The sequence below is a fragment of the Corticium candelabrum genome, chromosome 18 (genome assembly GCF_963422355.1).
Source record: "Corticium candelabrum chromosome 18, ooCorCand1.1, whole genome shotgun sequence".
In the NCBI taxonomy this organism is placed as follows: Eukaryota; Metazoa; Porifera; class Homoscleromorpha; order Homosclerophorida; family Plakinidae; genus Corticium; species Corticium candelabrum.
The window spans coordinates 6,192,794-6,207,793 of NC_085102.1; the positions used below are offsets into that span (position 1 = coordinate 6,192,794).

General features: G+C 40.9%; 2 protein-coding genes across 3 annotated transcripts in view; one reads left to right on the plus strand and one right to left on the minus strand.

The window, feature by feature from the left end:
• The window catches only part of LOC134194389 (1-phosphatidylinositol 3-phosphate 5-kinase-like), a 20,400-nt gene extending 6,481 nt beyond the window's left edge, over positions 1-13,919 (plus strand). The window contains exons 12-29 of one of the 2 annotated variants that reach the window (XM_062663319.1): positions 64-733; positions 800-1,884; positions 6,913-7,013; positions 7,080-7,323; positions 8,113-8,294; positions 8,353-8,766; positions 8,841-9,268; positions 9,736-9,859; positions 9,927-10,022; positions 10,090-10,149; positions 11,059-11,507; positions 11,577-11,673; positions 11,905-11,984; positions 12,277-12,380; positions 12,456-12,584; positions 12,652-12,739; positions 13,455-13,616; positions 13,672-13,919. In XM_062663319.1, coding sequence (XP_062519303.1) covers positions 64-733; positions 800-1,884; positions 6,913-7,013; positions 7,080-7,323; positions 8,113-8,294; positions 8,353-8,766; positions 8,841-9,268; positions 9,736-9,859; positions 9,927-10,022; positions 10,090-10,149; positions 11,059-11,507; positions 11,577-11,673; positions 11,905-11,984; positions 12,277-12,380; positions 12,456-12,584; positions 12,652-12,739; positions 13,455-13,616; positions 13,672-13,886 — 4,728 coding nt within the window. In that variant the 3' untranslated portion in view covers positions 13,887-13,919. Of the gene's footprint in view, positions 1-63; positions 1,885-6,912; positions 7,014-7,079; positions 7,324-8,112; positions 8,295-8,352; positions 8,767-8,840; positions 9,269-9,735; positions 9,860-9,926; positions 10,023-10,089; positions 10,150-11,058; positions 11,508-11,576; positions 11,674-11,904; positions 11,985-12,276; positions 12,381-12,455; positions 12,585-12,651; positions 12,740-13,454; positions 13,617-13,671 lie in introns of both variants that reach the window. The other variant, XM_062663318.1, reaches the window with a different exon arrangement.
• A 19-nt stretch (positions 13,920-13,938) lies between these two features.
• LOC134194390 (uncharacterized) overlaps positions 13,939-15,000 on the minus strand; it is a 3,314-nt gene continuing 2,252 nt past the window's right edge. Inside the window, exon 2 of the mRNA XM_062663320.1 lies at positions 13,939-15,000. This exon is cut by the window's right edge and continues 1,359 nt beyond it. Within this exon, the coding sequence (XP_062519304.1) occupies positions 14,098-15,000 (903 nt within the window). The 3' untranslated portion in view covers positions 13,939-14,097.

The window sequence follows — 15,000 nt, forward strand, 5'->3', positions numbered from 1 at the left end:
CTGTGCATGCATGCTTACACTAGTGTTCATTGTCACTGACTTTGAGTGTTGTTTGCTGTACAGAGAGTTGAGAACAAATTCTCGTCTCTCGACTTGCTGGTGATGCAGGAAGCTCAACACCTCAAGTCTCTAGTCGACAGAATAAAGAACTTAAACCCCGACATTGTGCTAGTTGAAAAGAGCGTCTCACAACTCGCTCGCGATTACCTCCACAAAGCCAACATCGTGCTCGTCTTCAATGTCAAACGCAAAGTGATGGAGAGACTCGCTCGTTGTACTCAAGCTTCGCTGGTGACCGCGATCGACCAATTGCAGTTCGACTCGGTTCGTCTCGGAAGGTGTGAGCTCTTCAAACTTTGCGATTACGTATTGCCCAACGGGAAGCCGAAGCCGTTGATGTCGTTTGAAGGCTGCGCCGAGTCGCTCGGCTGTACAGTCATCCTACAGGGAGATAAACAGCAGCTGCCTGTAGTAAAGAAGCTGCTGAACACGGCCGTGTTGGCGTCATATAATCTACTCATGGAGATGCAGCTGCATCTGGACATGTTTGCGATGCCGCCACCGTTTGATCCTGCTCTTTATAGTGAAGTCAAGGCGACGATAAGTGACAAAATGTCGAGAGTAACGACACCAACGTTGTACCCGTGCATTCCCGACGACGAGTATCGACTAGAAGACGAGCTGCTGATTGATGAATCGGCCACAGATGCAAACAGCGATGATAACATTCAAGGTGAACGCAACGAGGAGGTCGATACTCATGAGGGTGATGACCGTACGAGTGCTGTTTGTGTTGTAGACGTGGCAACTGTAGGTGTTGATGATTCTCACGTAGAAACTGAACTGACAAGAAACGTGGTGACGGAAGGATTAGCTGGTGATCAAGATGTTGAAGCCAGGAATGATCATACAGACCTGGATGATAGAGAAACGGTTGGAAAACGAGACGTCAACACAAGAGTAGAGAATGCCGATGAAGAGGGACAGACACAGAACATTGAATTGACTCCCGATTGTTACACAAACGTAAACGATGAATACGTGATAGACAATGGACAACAACCTCGAGATCCACTCTGGACGCTCGATCCGAGCGACGACGGAGACGAACCGCCTGCTGCTGTGTCTCTCGTCGATGCCGCCGATACTCCATCTGCTGACATCCGTGCCACACACTCACCATGGGATGACCAGCTCTCCTGCTCGCCGTTACTACAAAGCATCGCATACGGCACACAATTCATTGTCTCCACGGACGACACCTCGGATCAACTCAACGTCTCAATAGCTCACTTACTACCCGATCGACCGAGCTGCTTCCTTCGCTGTCTCATGCAAGTTTTACTCACTCTCTCACCACATATTACATTCCCATTGCCATACGTGGAGACAGCAGCCGGCAGTTTGTCCAACGTTCGTCCGTTTCTTCCGAATATTGTTTACTTCTCTAAACGATTTAAACCACAAGAGCAAGCGGCATCGTCACGTCTCACAGCGAATCGGCAGCCATCGTGTACTAGTACAGACTTGGAGATTTGTAAGGAAAAGGAGTGGGGTGACCCGCATCCGTTTGTTACCGAAGTAATCAAAGAACCGTTGAGTGCGTCCTCGTGTGCAGCTCAGTTGGCAAATTTTCGTGCGTTTGGTGGTCGTGTTGGCGTTGAAAACAAGTCGATATTGGGCGGTTGTAGTCACGGATTTGTCTCGCCAGTAAGGAAACCGGTTGGTCAGTTGAATCTTGCGAGGGATGATGATGGTGGTCGATCATATGGCAGCAGCTTGCACACGAATGGGAACATGTCGAGTGAGCAGACGACACACAATCTGCCTGATAGGAATGCAACACAACCGTCGATCCCCAGACCTGTGAAATACGAAGGAAAGGTTAGTGACATTTCTGGTGTTAAATATTTAAATAATTTAAGCAATAATTAATTAATTAATTAATTTTAATTTATTAATTTTTAGTTTATTTAATAGATATTTAAAATTTGTGTTTAGAATAATTAAAACAATTAATTAATTATTTTATTTATTTTATTAATTTTATTTAATTTGATGAAAACAATTATTTTTTATTTTATGTCGTGCTCAACCAGATCAGTTTGGTTTGTAAAGTCTATTACAAGTACCGGAAGCAAACCCTGCTTCAGAAGTACTTAGACCATCACGGCTGTCTAGAAAGAAGACATGACTTTACGAAGGATCCGAGTAGATCCCAGAAGCACTGTTTTCTGTAAGTGCTGCAGGTTATGATGACCTGGAATAATGTCCAGCCACCGTGCAATATTTGCGTGCCCTGTGCTCAAAGCTCCCAAGACGACCGGAACCACCAGTGTTTGACAATGCCACATGCGGCTTATGTCCACTCGCAAGTCGCTGTACTTCGTCAACTTCTCAGCATGTTTCTTGCCAATGTTGCCATCAGCAGGACAGCTGATATCAATAAGAAGACGAGTGTTTGTCTTCTTATTTCTGAGACAGATGTCTGGACGATTGGCTTTGATCTTCCTGGCAGTGGGGATGGTGGTATCCCACATCATAGTAATGTCATCCGTCTCCACAAGCCTATCAGGATGATGCCGGTACCATCTGCTCTCCACTGGAACCCCAAAATGGCGACAAACATCCCAGTGAATGATGGAGGCCACCCAATTGTGTCGATCAGCGTAGTCCATCGGTGCCAAAGCACTACAGCCTGTCACAATGTGGTCGACTGTTTCCAGGCCTACACTGCACATGTGGCAAGTAGGACTGACATCACGATGTAGAATCTTGCGCTCATAGTACCGAGTCCGAAGAGCTTGGTCTTGAGCAGCAGGAAGATTCGCTGCCTTTAGCCATCCGTAGGTCTCTTTCATGTCCACAGGCGGTTGCTCAGTGAGACGGCGATACTGCCCGTGCATAGTCTTCCCGCTCCAGGACCGCACAGGAAGAGAACTGCAACACGTACGGTAATGTCTCGCATCTGTTTCAGGCGCTTGCTCGAAGCCGAGATGGATGCATTCTTGTGTCAGCTCTGCAACTTGTTGTCCAATGCAAAACTCCTCTGCAGCTATATTACATTTGTGTTTTAAATAAATAATTAATTAATTATATTTATTTTAATTTATTAATTTTTATTTTATTAAATAGACATTTAATTTTTTGGATTAATTAATTATTTTTTATTTAATTTATTAATTTTTATTTTATTAAGTGATTTTTGACTAATTTTTAATCGTGGGCTTATATTGATGTGAGAAGTCTAAAACCCAAAATTTGAAAAATTTTAATTAAATTTGACCAAATCAGGAGATATTGGTTTTTTTCAAACTACATTTGCACCAAAAGGTTTTTGACCACTTAACTTGAAAATTTCAAGTTCTAATTTTTAAGTGTTTAGATGATGAAGGTTTACAAAGTTGAAGTTTGGTTTAACACAATCTAAACCGGAAAGTTGTGTTCATTCAATTAGTAACAGTGAGTGTTTCATTTTGGGTCTGCTTGGGATTTACTTCCGGTACGTGGGCGTGTATATACTGTCACGTCCGGCCACACTTTCGGTATGAGGTCACGTAGTATGCATCACTTCCGGTTCTCTATTCGGTCTACCGATCCTTGCTTAGGATTGGCTATATGTTACGTAATCGATTCTGATTGGTTGATGGTGATGTAGCGCTTTTTGGTCTATATAAGCTCTTGCTTGCACCTACTTTTGTCACTTTTTTCGGTGAGTTAACAGTGTCGTACAGATTTCCTTTTTTTGTCTGAGTTTATGTGAGATGGATCTGTACGACGTTAACGACTTCGAACGACTGTGTGCCGGGACCAGACGATTTAGACGTTGAGTTTTATTCCGTCAACTTGACTTTGAACTGACATGATTTTGTGACTATATTGACCCAGTGATTTTCCTACAATACATTTGATGCATCCTGGGACGCATTTGAGGAGGTTGGGACGCAGATTTCAGACAGCGCGACCCATCCTATTAAGTGCATTCTTGTCTACTAAAACCCATTACACCAACAGGTTTAGACTATTCCCCTTAGGGTTGAACTTTGAAATCTGCAATATTTCTGCTGCCTTTTGGATCTTCCCGATGATCTTGGTATAGCAGAGCCTGGCATTTTCGTTTACTATGCTAACTGAGCCCTTCCTACAAAGGGAACAGAGGATTCAGATACAAGGGTGGAGCTATGATCATTATCCAATTATCTTGTAAGACGTACAGAAAGCAACTGCAACCATTTAGGTTAAATGATGTAACATGTCCAAGCTCTAATGAGCACACCTGGTGTGACCTCCATCTCATAACTCATGATCACTTCCTTAAGGGGTAGACTGTAGGTTACTAGCAGGCGTGTTCTGTTTAAGTACTGCTAAACTGACTTTGCATCTAGCGCTTGCTTCAGCAACTGTTGACAGATGTACTTGTCATACCAGTAACAAATGCTGGCTGTGAAAGAGGATTCTCTTGTCAGCAATCCTATTATGACAAAACTATGGAACCGTTTGTCTGAAGAGAAAATTGACTGCTTGATGATGCGCATTTTACTGGAAGGTTACTTGGAGAGCAACCTGGGCGCAAAGTGTTATAGGCACTCACTGCCACATAACATGATAAACATAATTACAAACTGTTATTATAGACTATAGTACAAAGTATTTGCCTATAATACTTGGACAACATCTAGGCGTAATTTGTATGACTATATTATAACATGATGAGCATAGTCACAAAGTGTTATTATTAGTATAGACCTTTGTTTGAATTTTGGTTTAATAATGAAACCTGTCTACAAGTTTGATTGATATACACACATTACAATTACATTCACCTTAGAAAACGTTTACTACTGTACCACATTACCTACTTAGGCCACGCCTCTTTAGGGGCAGGCCAAATATGCGCAAGATGAGGACGCATGTTTGAAGGGGGTTAGGAAAATCACTGTGACCAGTTTGTGTGATCAGACCGTCGTGCTCTCCAATGCTATGGCATGGAAGTACGACACGTCATATTGTCAGGAGCGACAATTCAACCCGCTCATACTGTCAGAACACCCAGTGATCGTCGAGACACTGTATACTGAGGTGCTGAAGTCTCAAGTGTGCCCCTATTTTACCAACAAAGGGCACATCGTGGTACTGTCGGCCGAGACCAAGCCGCACTTGAGCAATGGCAGTACTAAGTCTGTCCCCACCCTCACCTTTTGCCATTGTCTGAGAGAGCTGGGTGTGCAGCACGTGCACGTTACCAACTTCGGAATGAAGCAGCCGGCAGACGATTTCATCAACTTTGACCGACATCTGCAAGTTTGTGCTGCCACCCAGATTGGTTTCCTTCCCAACTATTGGGACATTGCCTACTTGTATGAGTGTCTAATGATTTTCAACCTGTGCGTGCAGAATGTGCGAGAGTTGGCGGCGGGTGTTTCACTTGACCGCTACGTAATGTTCACGCCGTTGGACGAAAGGGTTTGACCAGGGTACAATCATGGTGGGACGATGACGGCCCACTTTCAAACTATGGGTCCTCACAAGTACGTAAAATACTACAACCATCTTTTCCACCTGTTGAAGGCCGTCCACACCTTCCAAATCTACAATGTGCCGACTATAAAATCTGTGGCCAGGACCAGGTTGGACCGCTACTATACCATACTTGACTGCCTCACACGCCACCAGGCAAATGCTGGTGGATTCAGTGTGGAGGCCAGGATGAAGAGCACCGCACTGGATGACACAGTGTTGGACTATTGGTGCCCTCAGGCATATGGTTTTGTAAGTCTCATTAGCCCGGCGGCAGTAATTGTCAGATATGTTACTGTGCCCGGCTACATAAGAAAGATCAGGGAGAAATTGTCGATGGCCGACAGCATTTTGACCAGAAGTGGCATTACCCGGCAGCGCTCGAGTGGAAAATTACTCCTGAGGCAGAAAAGAATAATGGGAGACCTCAAGAGCCTGTTTGGGTACGCCACCCACAATTCTATAAAAATGGATCTGATCAATCCAATTGTGTGGTGGCGTCACCAAGAAGATGACAGGGCGTTGGAAGCCGAAGCACAAGTTCCACAAGCACAAGTCCCACAAGTCCCACAAGCAGAAAGGAGATGAGGAAGCAGAGGTGGAAGAGAGAGAAGAAATGTGTGGTGGGCGGCTGGTGTTTACGGCGGAAACAGACAGGGTGCTGATGCAGTTGTGTGAGGAGTGGAAAAGAGATACAGGGGAGAGGAGCATTATGTGGAGGGAAGTCAGTGAGAGATTTAGTATTAGGTTCCCCTTATGGGTGCTAATCAGGAACAGCTCAGGAATAGGCATAAGAACATCAGCAGGGCCAATAGAGCATGAGTCAAGATAAACTTTAGATTAGTGGCTTTGTTTTCTGTCTTTGCTAGCTTAAATATATAAATTTGTGTTTAAAATAATCAAAGCAATTAATTAATTATTTATTTTATTTATTTTAAATTTAAATTAATGAAAACAATTAATTAAAATTTTGTTTGTTTGTTTGTTTGTCTGTCTGTCTGTCTACTTGTTTATTATCTGTCTGTTTGTCTGTCTGTCTGTCTGTCTGTCCATCCATTGTTTTAAAAAAGTAAAGCTATTAATTATCAAATAATTTAATTTAATTTATTAAATCTTTAGTCAAAAGTTTTAAAAGAAATAATTTATACTTTAATATTAATATCAATTAATTACAATAATCCATTAATTTAATTTATTAAATATTTAAAGTTTTAAAGAAATAACCGCAATAATTAATTATTTATACTTTAATATATTAATATCAATTGATTACAGTAATATATTAATTTAATTAATATACTAAAACACTGAACAACATAAATAAAAATAATTAATTATTTATTGATTTTATTAATTGCTACAAACTGCATGACGAATTAATATATTTACTTATAGATTGATTGCCTTGATATTGAAAACCATCAGCAGCTGCTTGTACTCTTCAGCAGCCAATCATCAGCGTCCAACAACGCACCCAATCCTTGCATCCACCCATGGTACATACCACACACCGTCATCATTTTGTTTGTGTGTGTGTGTGTGTGTAACTTGTTTGTATTCAGGGTTGTGACTATGGGTTTCTATGGACAAAATGACATTGCGCTGGGTCATTTCCTCAATCACTATTGCTTCAGATTTCCGTTTCGTTGTAGCGTCCAGGTGTGCGGTGCTGACATGGTGAAGCATCAGAGGCACTTTGTTCATGGACGAGGAGTTATTCGTCTTGTGTTGGAACACATGGAGAAGCCGGTGGCAGGATTTGAGGACAAGATACTTTGTTGGACTTGGTGCAAACGATGTCGACAAGTAGGGCAAATTGGTGTACAATTTGTTGCTCTATATTATTTATTTATTAATTTTTTTGCTTGTAATGTGTGTCTGTCTGTTGGTCTGTCTATTTGTTTGTTTGACTGTCTGTTTGTGTGTGTGTCTGTCTGTCTGTCTATCTGTCTGTCTGTTTCTCAGTCTGTCTGTCTGTCTGTCTGTCTGTCCATTGTCTGTCTATTTGTCTGTCTGTCTGTTTGTCTGTTTGTCTGTCTGTCTGTCTGTCTGTTTGTCTGTCTGTTTCTTGGTCTGTCTGTCTGTCCGTCTGTTTGTTTGTCTGTCCATTTGTCTGTCCATTTGCTTGTCTTTGTCTGTCTGTTGTGTGTCTCTGTAAGCACAGTATCTCTTGAAATTTATTTTTGAATTTTTACATCATGACCTATTTAGTTGAGTACATAATATGCGAATTTCATTTGCATTTATTTGTCACAAAATTTGCAACAAAGTCTGAAGCAGTTTTATGTTTGTCCTACAAGCTCTGCCTACTCTACTGCATTCACCAATACCCTACATACTCAAGTACGTATTTTAAAGCTTGTTGTTGTGGTGATATGAGCCTCAACTCTGGCTGTCAATGGAGGATCTTTTCATACAGGAGCATCTGCTTTGCTTACACATTACCACACTCACAGACATCAGTTTGTCAATCAAATTTTTAAAAAGTTCTTAACAGAGATATCATGCAATATTTCTAACTTAATTTTTGACATTAATTTTATTACAAACTAATTAATATTAATAAAATTATAATTTTAAAATTTTTATTTGTAGACGACGCCCGTCTCTACCCTGTCTGATGAGGCTCAAGCTTTCTCGTTTGCTAAATATCTCGAGCTTCGTTTCTACGCACGAAACTACGGCTGTTATCAACTCAGTGACATCGAGTGCCACCACTCGCTTCATCAAGATCACGTCCATTTTTTCAGTTTCGGACGCATCATCGCCAGCTTTGAGTATATCACACTGTAACTGTCTAATAAAGTGATTTTTATGTGATATGTTTATGACTAGACATCAGACCATGTGTCTACTGGAAGTCGTTATTCCTGCTGTTGAGATGATGCTGGAGACTCACGGCTACGAAGTCTTCAGTTGGCACCTTCATCTTGATCAGGCGTGCAATTACTTTATGTCGTTTCACAGAGTGGTTGAGGATCGACTGAATGAGATGGCCACATTGACAAACCTTCCGAACGACATTGTGGAGCAGATTGAGTTGATGAGGAAACACTTGGAAGGAGAGAAATCCGAAGTGTTGAATAACACGACGAAACTGAGAAATCGAGCTGAGAAATTTGGGTTGATATCAAGAACGGGAAATGAGAGTCCGTATGCAGTCAGCCATATGTCGGTGTTTGAGATGGTGGACGCGTGTAATGAGTTGAAACGAGCGTGTGTGGACCGTGTGAACTACTGGAATAGAACGTGTGTATATCTTTCGTCTGTGTGTCTTCATTGGTGTGTCACATGTATGTATATGTATGTATATGTGTGTGTAGATTATGTGAATTGCACTTGAGGAAAACAGACAAAGGCCGACGTGCGATGCTCAGCAAGTTGTCAAAGACAGCGTCGTCACTACCGTTGTCACGTGACGATATGGATCAGTACGACATCGTGAGAATCGAGAAGTCACCACTGTCGACGAGCACAGAGAGCGGACTTGAAAGTGAAACACAAAATCATGAAGAAAGCAACTCAGAGCAAAGTAGTCATAACCAGAGATACTCAGATAGTAAAGAACAAAGAGCATCGATGTCTCCGGATCGTAGTGGCAGTAGACAGACAGATGAGATGTCTTCGAGTGTTGCTATAAGAGAAGTGGATCAGTTGTCTGTTGAACTGTCGGGTGTCGTCTCTTCGTTTCTTGCTTCAACGTCATCGTCTTCGAAGAGTGTGAAGTACTTGAAGAAGACAACCAGTTCAAGTATGTCTTTGATTATATAATTAAATTATTGATTGAAATAATTAAATAATTAATTTAAAAATAATTAAATAATTATAAATAATTCCTACAGTAGTAATGGAAATATTTAAAAAATAAATAATTAATGTTAATTGAAATAATTAAATAATTTATTTAAGAAAATTAAATAATTAATTTAAAAATAGTTAAATAGTTTATTAAAAATAATTAAATAATTCATTATTTTAATTAATTATTATTTATTTAATAATTAATATTAATTAATATAATTAAATAATTTATTAAAAAACAAATATATAATTATAAATAATTAGTAAAATTATTGAAATATTTTAAGTAAACAATTATTATTAATTGAAATAATTAAATAATTATTTATAATTATCTAATAATTTTAATCACTAATTAATATCAATAGTGTGTGGATTATATTGAATGAGATGATATCAACACAATGTTGTGTATAGATTCTATTGCTAGTGCTCCTATACTCATTGAACAGTCCGAGAAGAGCAAATCGAAACGCAACGCATCGTCCATTTTGTCTCGTTTCCTTCCTGACTCAAGCTTCCAGCCTCTACCATCACCGCTGTCAGTCTCTTCTACAAACACAGTTCCCTCATCATTTAATGTGTAATTAATAAAGTTGATATTGTAGACCAGCAACTGAGCATCACGGCTTGCCGATGACGAGGGCGTTTCCTGTTCCTGTGTATGACAGTGAGCCGAGCTCGATTGTTGCGTACACACTGAGGTAGGATGTTGTTGGTGTGGTCAATGGATGTGATTGTATGATGTGTGGTTGTTGTCTTTCTGTGAAGCTCAAAAGAATATTATGAGAAGTTGAGATTGTTGCAGTGCGTGTTGGAGCACAATGCCAGGCTAGATTTCTACTTTGTGTTGTGTGTGTGTGTGCGTGTGTGTGTGTGTGTGTGTGTGTGTGTGTGTGTGTGTGTGTGTGTGTGTGTGTCTGTGTGTGTGTCTGTGTGTGTGTGTCTGTGTGTGTGTCTGTGTGTGTCTGTGTGTGTGTGTCTGTCTGTGTGTCTGTCTGTGTGTCTGTGTGTGTCTGTCTGTGTGTCTGTCTGTGTGTCTGTGTGTGTGTGTGTGTGTGTGTGTGTGTGTGTGTGTGTGTGTGTGTGTGTGTGTGTGTGTGTGTGTGTGTGTGTGTGTGTGTCTGTGTCTGTGTCTGTGTCTGTGTGTGTGTGTGTGTGTGTGTGTGTGTGTGTGTGTGTGTCTGTGTGTGTGTGTGTCTGTGTGTGTGTGTCTGTGTGTGTGTGTGTGTCTGTGTGTGTGTGTCTGTGTGTGTGTCTGTGTGTGTGTCTGTGTGTCTGTCTGTGTGTGTCTGTGTGTGTGTGTGTGTGTGTGTGTGTGTGTGTGTGTGTGTCTGTGTGTGTGTGTGTCTGTGTCTGTGTGTGTGTGTGTGTCTGTGTGTGTGTGTCTGTGTGTGTGTGTCTGTGTGTGTGTGTGTGTGTGTGTGTGTGTGTGTGTGTGTCTGTGTGTGTGTGTGTGTGTGTGTGTGTGTGTGTGTGTGTGTGTGTGTGTGTGTGTGTGTGTGTGTCTGTGTGTGTGTGTGTGTGTGTGTGTGTGTGTGTGTGTGTGTCTGTGTGTGTGTCTGTGTGTGTGTCTGTGTGTGTGTGTCTGTGTGTGTGTCTGTGTGTGTGTGTGTGTCTGTGTGTCTGTGTGTGTGTGTGTGTCTGTGTGTGTCAAGGTCTGTGTGTCTGTGTGTGCCAAGGTGTGTGCACATGTGCGTGTGTGTGAATCAATAATCAACTTTTGTATTACATTTATAGCGAACAGAATCGCAGTCGTTTGTCTTCCCCACGAGGTGGTGACGACGTTATTGCTGCCTCATTACAGGAAGATTACTACACTCAACCTACAAACTCATCTGGCTGTTCAACTCCCGTTGCATCATCTACAAAGGACAAAGAAAGCATCAAGTCTTCCATCCTCAGTTTCTTCCGTCCAGCATCCTCGTCTCTTGAACATCAAGGTCAAGGTGAGGAAACATCAAGAAGTGGTGACAGTGAGGAACCAAGTGACCGTGAATCATCAGACTTTCGAGATACGAGCCCGAGTAGTGATGGTACACGACGAAAGAGCAGTAGCTCAGGACGATGGACACGAAACAGTAGGATAAAGTCGGAGGAAGACGTGAGCAATGGTGGAGTAGATGAAACCGACTTGGGAATGTCGACGCCTGTGATGTCAGACGAAGATCAACAACATATCACATATCGTATGCATTGTGTTGGTTGGTGTTGGGTTTGTGTTGTAGAGATGTTGTTGTTGGGTTGTGTGATTGTAGAGTATCCATCTGAGAACTACAAGTTTTACTGTCGAGTTTACTTTGCTGAGCAGTTCAGGAAGTATAGGGAAGTTGTATTTCCGGATGGAGAAGACCGGTAGTGATACACGAGACAGACAGACAAACAGACGGACAGACAGACAGACAAACAGACTGACAAACAGACAGACAGACAGACAGACAGACAGACAAACGGACACACAGACAGACAGACAAACAGACAGACAAATAGACACAGACAGACAGACAGACAGACAAACGGACAGACAGACAGACGGGGGGGGGGGGGGGGGAGACACACAATGATCAAAGACATTCTGTTTTCTAGGTTTGTTCGCTCGTTGTCAAGATGTTGTGTTTGGGCTGCAAGAGGCGGAAAGTCTGGATCAAAATTCTGCAAAACTTTTGGTAAACAAACTCCATTAAACACAAACAATATAATAAATTTTGTATTTATTCTGTGCGTGTGTGTGTGTGTGTATGTGTGTGTGTGTGTGTGTGAGTGCGTGTGTGCGTGCTGGGCATGCGTTCGTGGGTGCATGCATGTGTGTGTGTGTGTGTGTGTGTGTGTGTGTGTGTGTGTGTGTGTGTGTGTGTCTGTGTGTGTCTGTGTGTCTGTACAGACGTGTGTGTGTGTGTGTGTGTGTGTGTGTGTGTGTGTGTGTGTGTGTCTGTACACACGTGTGTTCTTCTTTTCCAGACGATCGTTTCATTGTCAAGCAATTGAGTCGATCTGAAATGCAGTCGTTCAAGTTGTTCGCCCAGCATTACTTCGAGTACATGGAGAATGCCCATCGTAGCAAAGTATTACAACCGCACAACATTTCTGCTCTAATACACAGTAACACACACATCCCTACTCTCACTTTCTCTCTTCAGGATCCCACAGTAATTGCAAAGATACTCGGCGTCTACACAATTGGTTTCAAAAACAGCCACACAAACACGTCATTGAGGCAAGACATTTTGATCATGGAGAATTTATTTTATGGCCGACAAATCTCGAGGGTATTGTGCCTACCCCTACTGATCACGTGACCAACTGACTGTGTGTCTGTGTGTGGTAACTTGTTAGATATTTGATCTGAAGGGTTCAGAACGAAATCGATACGTACAGTCGAAAGGGCAAAATGAAGTTCTGATGGATGAAAATCTGTTGGAGTGTGAGTAGATTAGCAGTGACTGTGGTGTTGGGGGATACTAGAAGACTGACACAATTAATTAATTTAAATTATTTAATTAATTATTTATAATTAAGTAATTAGAATTATTTATTTAATTATTTATTTTTACTTATCAATAAGTATTAATTAATTATAATTTATTTGTTTATTTATTTATTATTTATTAATAATAATTAATTAATTATAATTTATTTGTTTATTTATTTATTATTTATCAATAATAATTAATTAATTATAATTTATTTGTTTATTTATTTTTACTTATCAATAATAATAAATTAATTAATTATAATTTATTTGTTTCTTTATTTACTCATTTTTACTTGTCAATAATTAGTAATTAAATTTATTTATTATTTTTTTACTTATTAATAATTAAATTTATTTCTTTATTTGTTTCTTTATTTACTTACAGTATTTAGCTTTTTACTTAATTAATATCAATTAATAAACTTTATTTATTTTGTACTTATTTATTTAGTTGTCAATTAATTAAATTTATTATCTATTTATTTCTCAATTTTATTTATTTATTATTTACTTACGTATTAATTAATTAATTTATTTATTTATTTTCTTACTTATTATTAATTAATTAATTAATTTATTGACTTATTTATTTTGCTTACCTATTTATTTATTTATAATTAAAAAATGTATTAATATTTTAGTTAATTAATTAAAATATTTCTAGTTGTGTGTGAGTCTCCATTGTTCATTCGTCCACATGCGAAAAACGTCCTCACAAGATCGATATTGAACGACACAGCATTTCTAGCCAAACAGTTTGTCATGGACTACTCATTACTGGTGGGCATCGACGAGACTCGATCCGAAATCATTGTGGGAATCATTGGTAAGTTATTGATATCAATATATCAACATGTGTATACACCTGTGTCCATGCTTAGACTTCATACGGACGTTTACGCTTGACAAGCGACTAGAAATGTGGGTCAAGTCGACGGGATTGCTCGGTGGACATGGGAAGATGCCAACCGTTGTATCTCCAGATGTCTATCGTAAACGCTTCTGTGAAGCAATGGATCGTTACTTTCTCATGGTGCCAGACAAATGGTCGGCAGTCGGCGCGGACGTTGACTGGGAATGCAGAGAATTCGATTGAGATATTTGCTGAAGTTGAGTCGTAGGTTGATGAGGTATGTATGTACACAGAGTTGTGTAATATATTTGTGATAATAAATTGATTATTAAAGTCAAAATTATGAAGATTTGTAAATCGGTGTCCAAGTCACGTGACTAACGTGACTAACATGGTTGCAACGTTTCTCTCCTATTTGTGACTCTCGAAGTGTGAGAAATTGATATAAACGGATCTATAAATCATTGTGCTGATGTTCGTGTGTGTGAGCAGGTTTGCCATCCGTGGGCGTGCTGGCGGATGTCTCACACGCTCCCCAATAGCCGTTGCTCGGCCCGAACGCTTGCACACTGTTCGCACATTTCTCTTTGTATTTGCAGAATCCGCTGATGCATTGATGGTCAATACACTCACATGTGCTGATGACATCGTGTTTTTCGAGTTGCTGTGATGACATGCTCTTTCTCAAACGGCACGACTGAGAGAGATGGTAATCACCAAACTTGTAGTCATAGACACAGTACTTGCTCCACTTGCATCTTGCCTTCCCGTAATCCCATAGACACTCGGCGTCTGTTGTAGGTGGTTTGGCCGACGAGTGGCCCATTATGCGTGCGTGTTGTTCGGCCTCTTGTTCACGATCCATCAGCTCTTGCTTCTGTTTGTGAAACTTGAGACTGTTGAGGAGCGTGCTGAGCAGCTCGACTTTTACTTGACTGAGCACAGGGGCGGCCTCCATCATGGCGCGATGTTTGATGTCGTCGAACTCCCACACAGCCGTCTCTCGTATTCGTCGTCTCTCATCCCAATACGCGTGTTCATATAGCACATTGTGAGGGCCGGAAACGGTTGAAGGAGGCAACGAGTCGACCGTAACGTTCTGGTACAGCTCCAAGTCATCTTCGCTATAGAAAGTATCTTGTGGTATTCGAGTGATGTTTACACGCTCTCCGAGCCACGTGTGACACCACGAGAGAGACGAATAAGGAACAGTCCCGTCGCCTGATTTTCGCTTCGTGTGCTTACCGTCAGGAAATCCATCGACCGGATTTCCCGAGCTCCAATAGATCTTGTTGCCCTCCTCGTACAAAACATCAGCCGCCTCCCACATGGAAGGATCTTCGTTATCTTCGTGTTC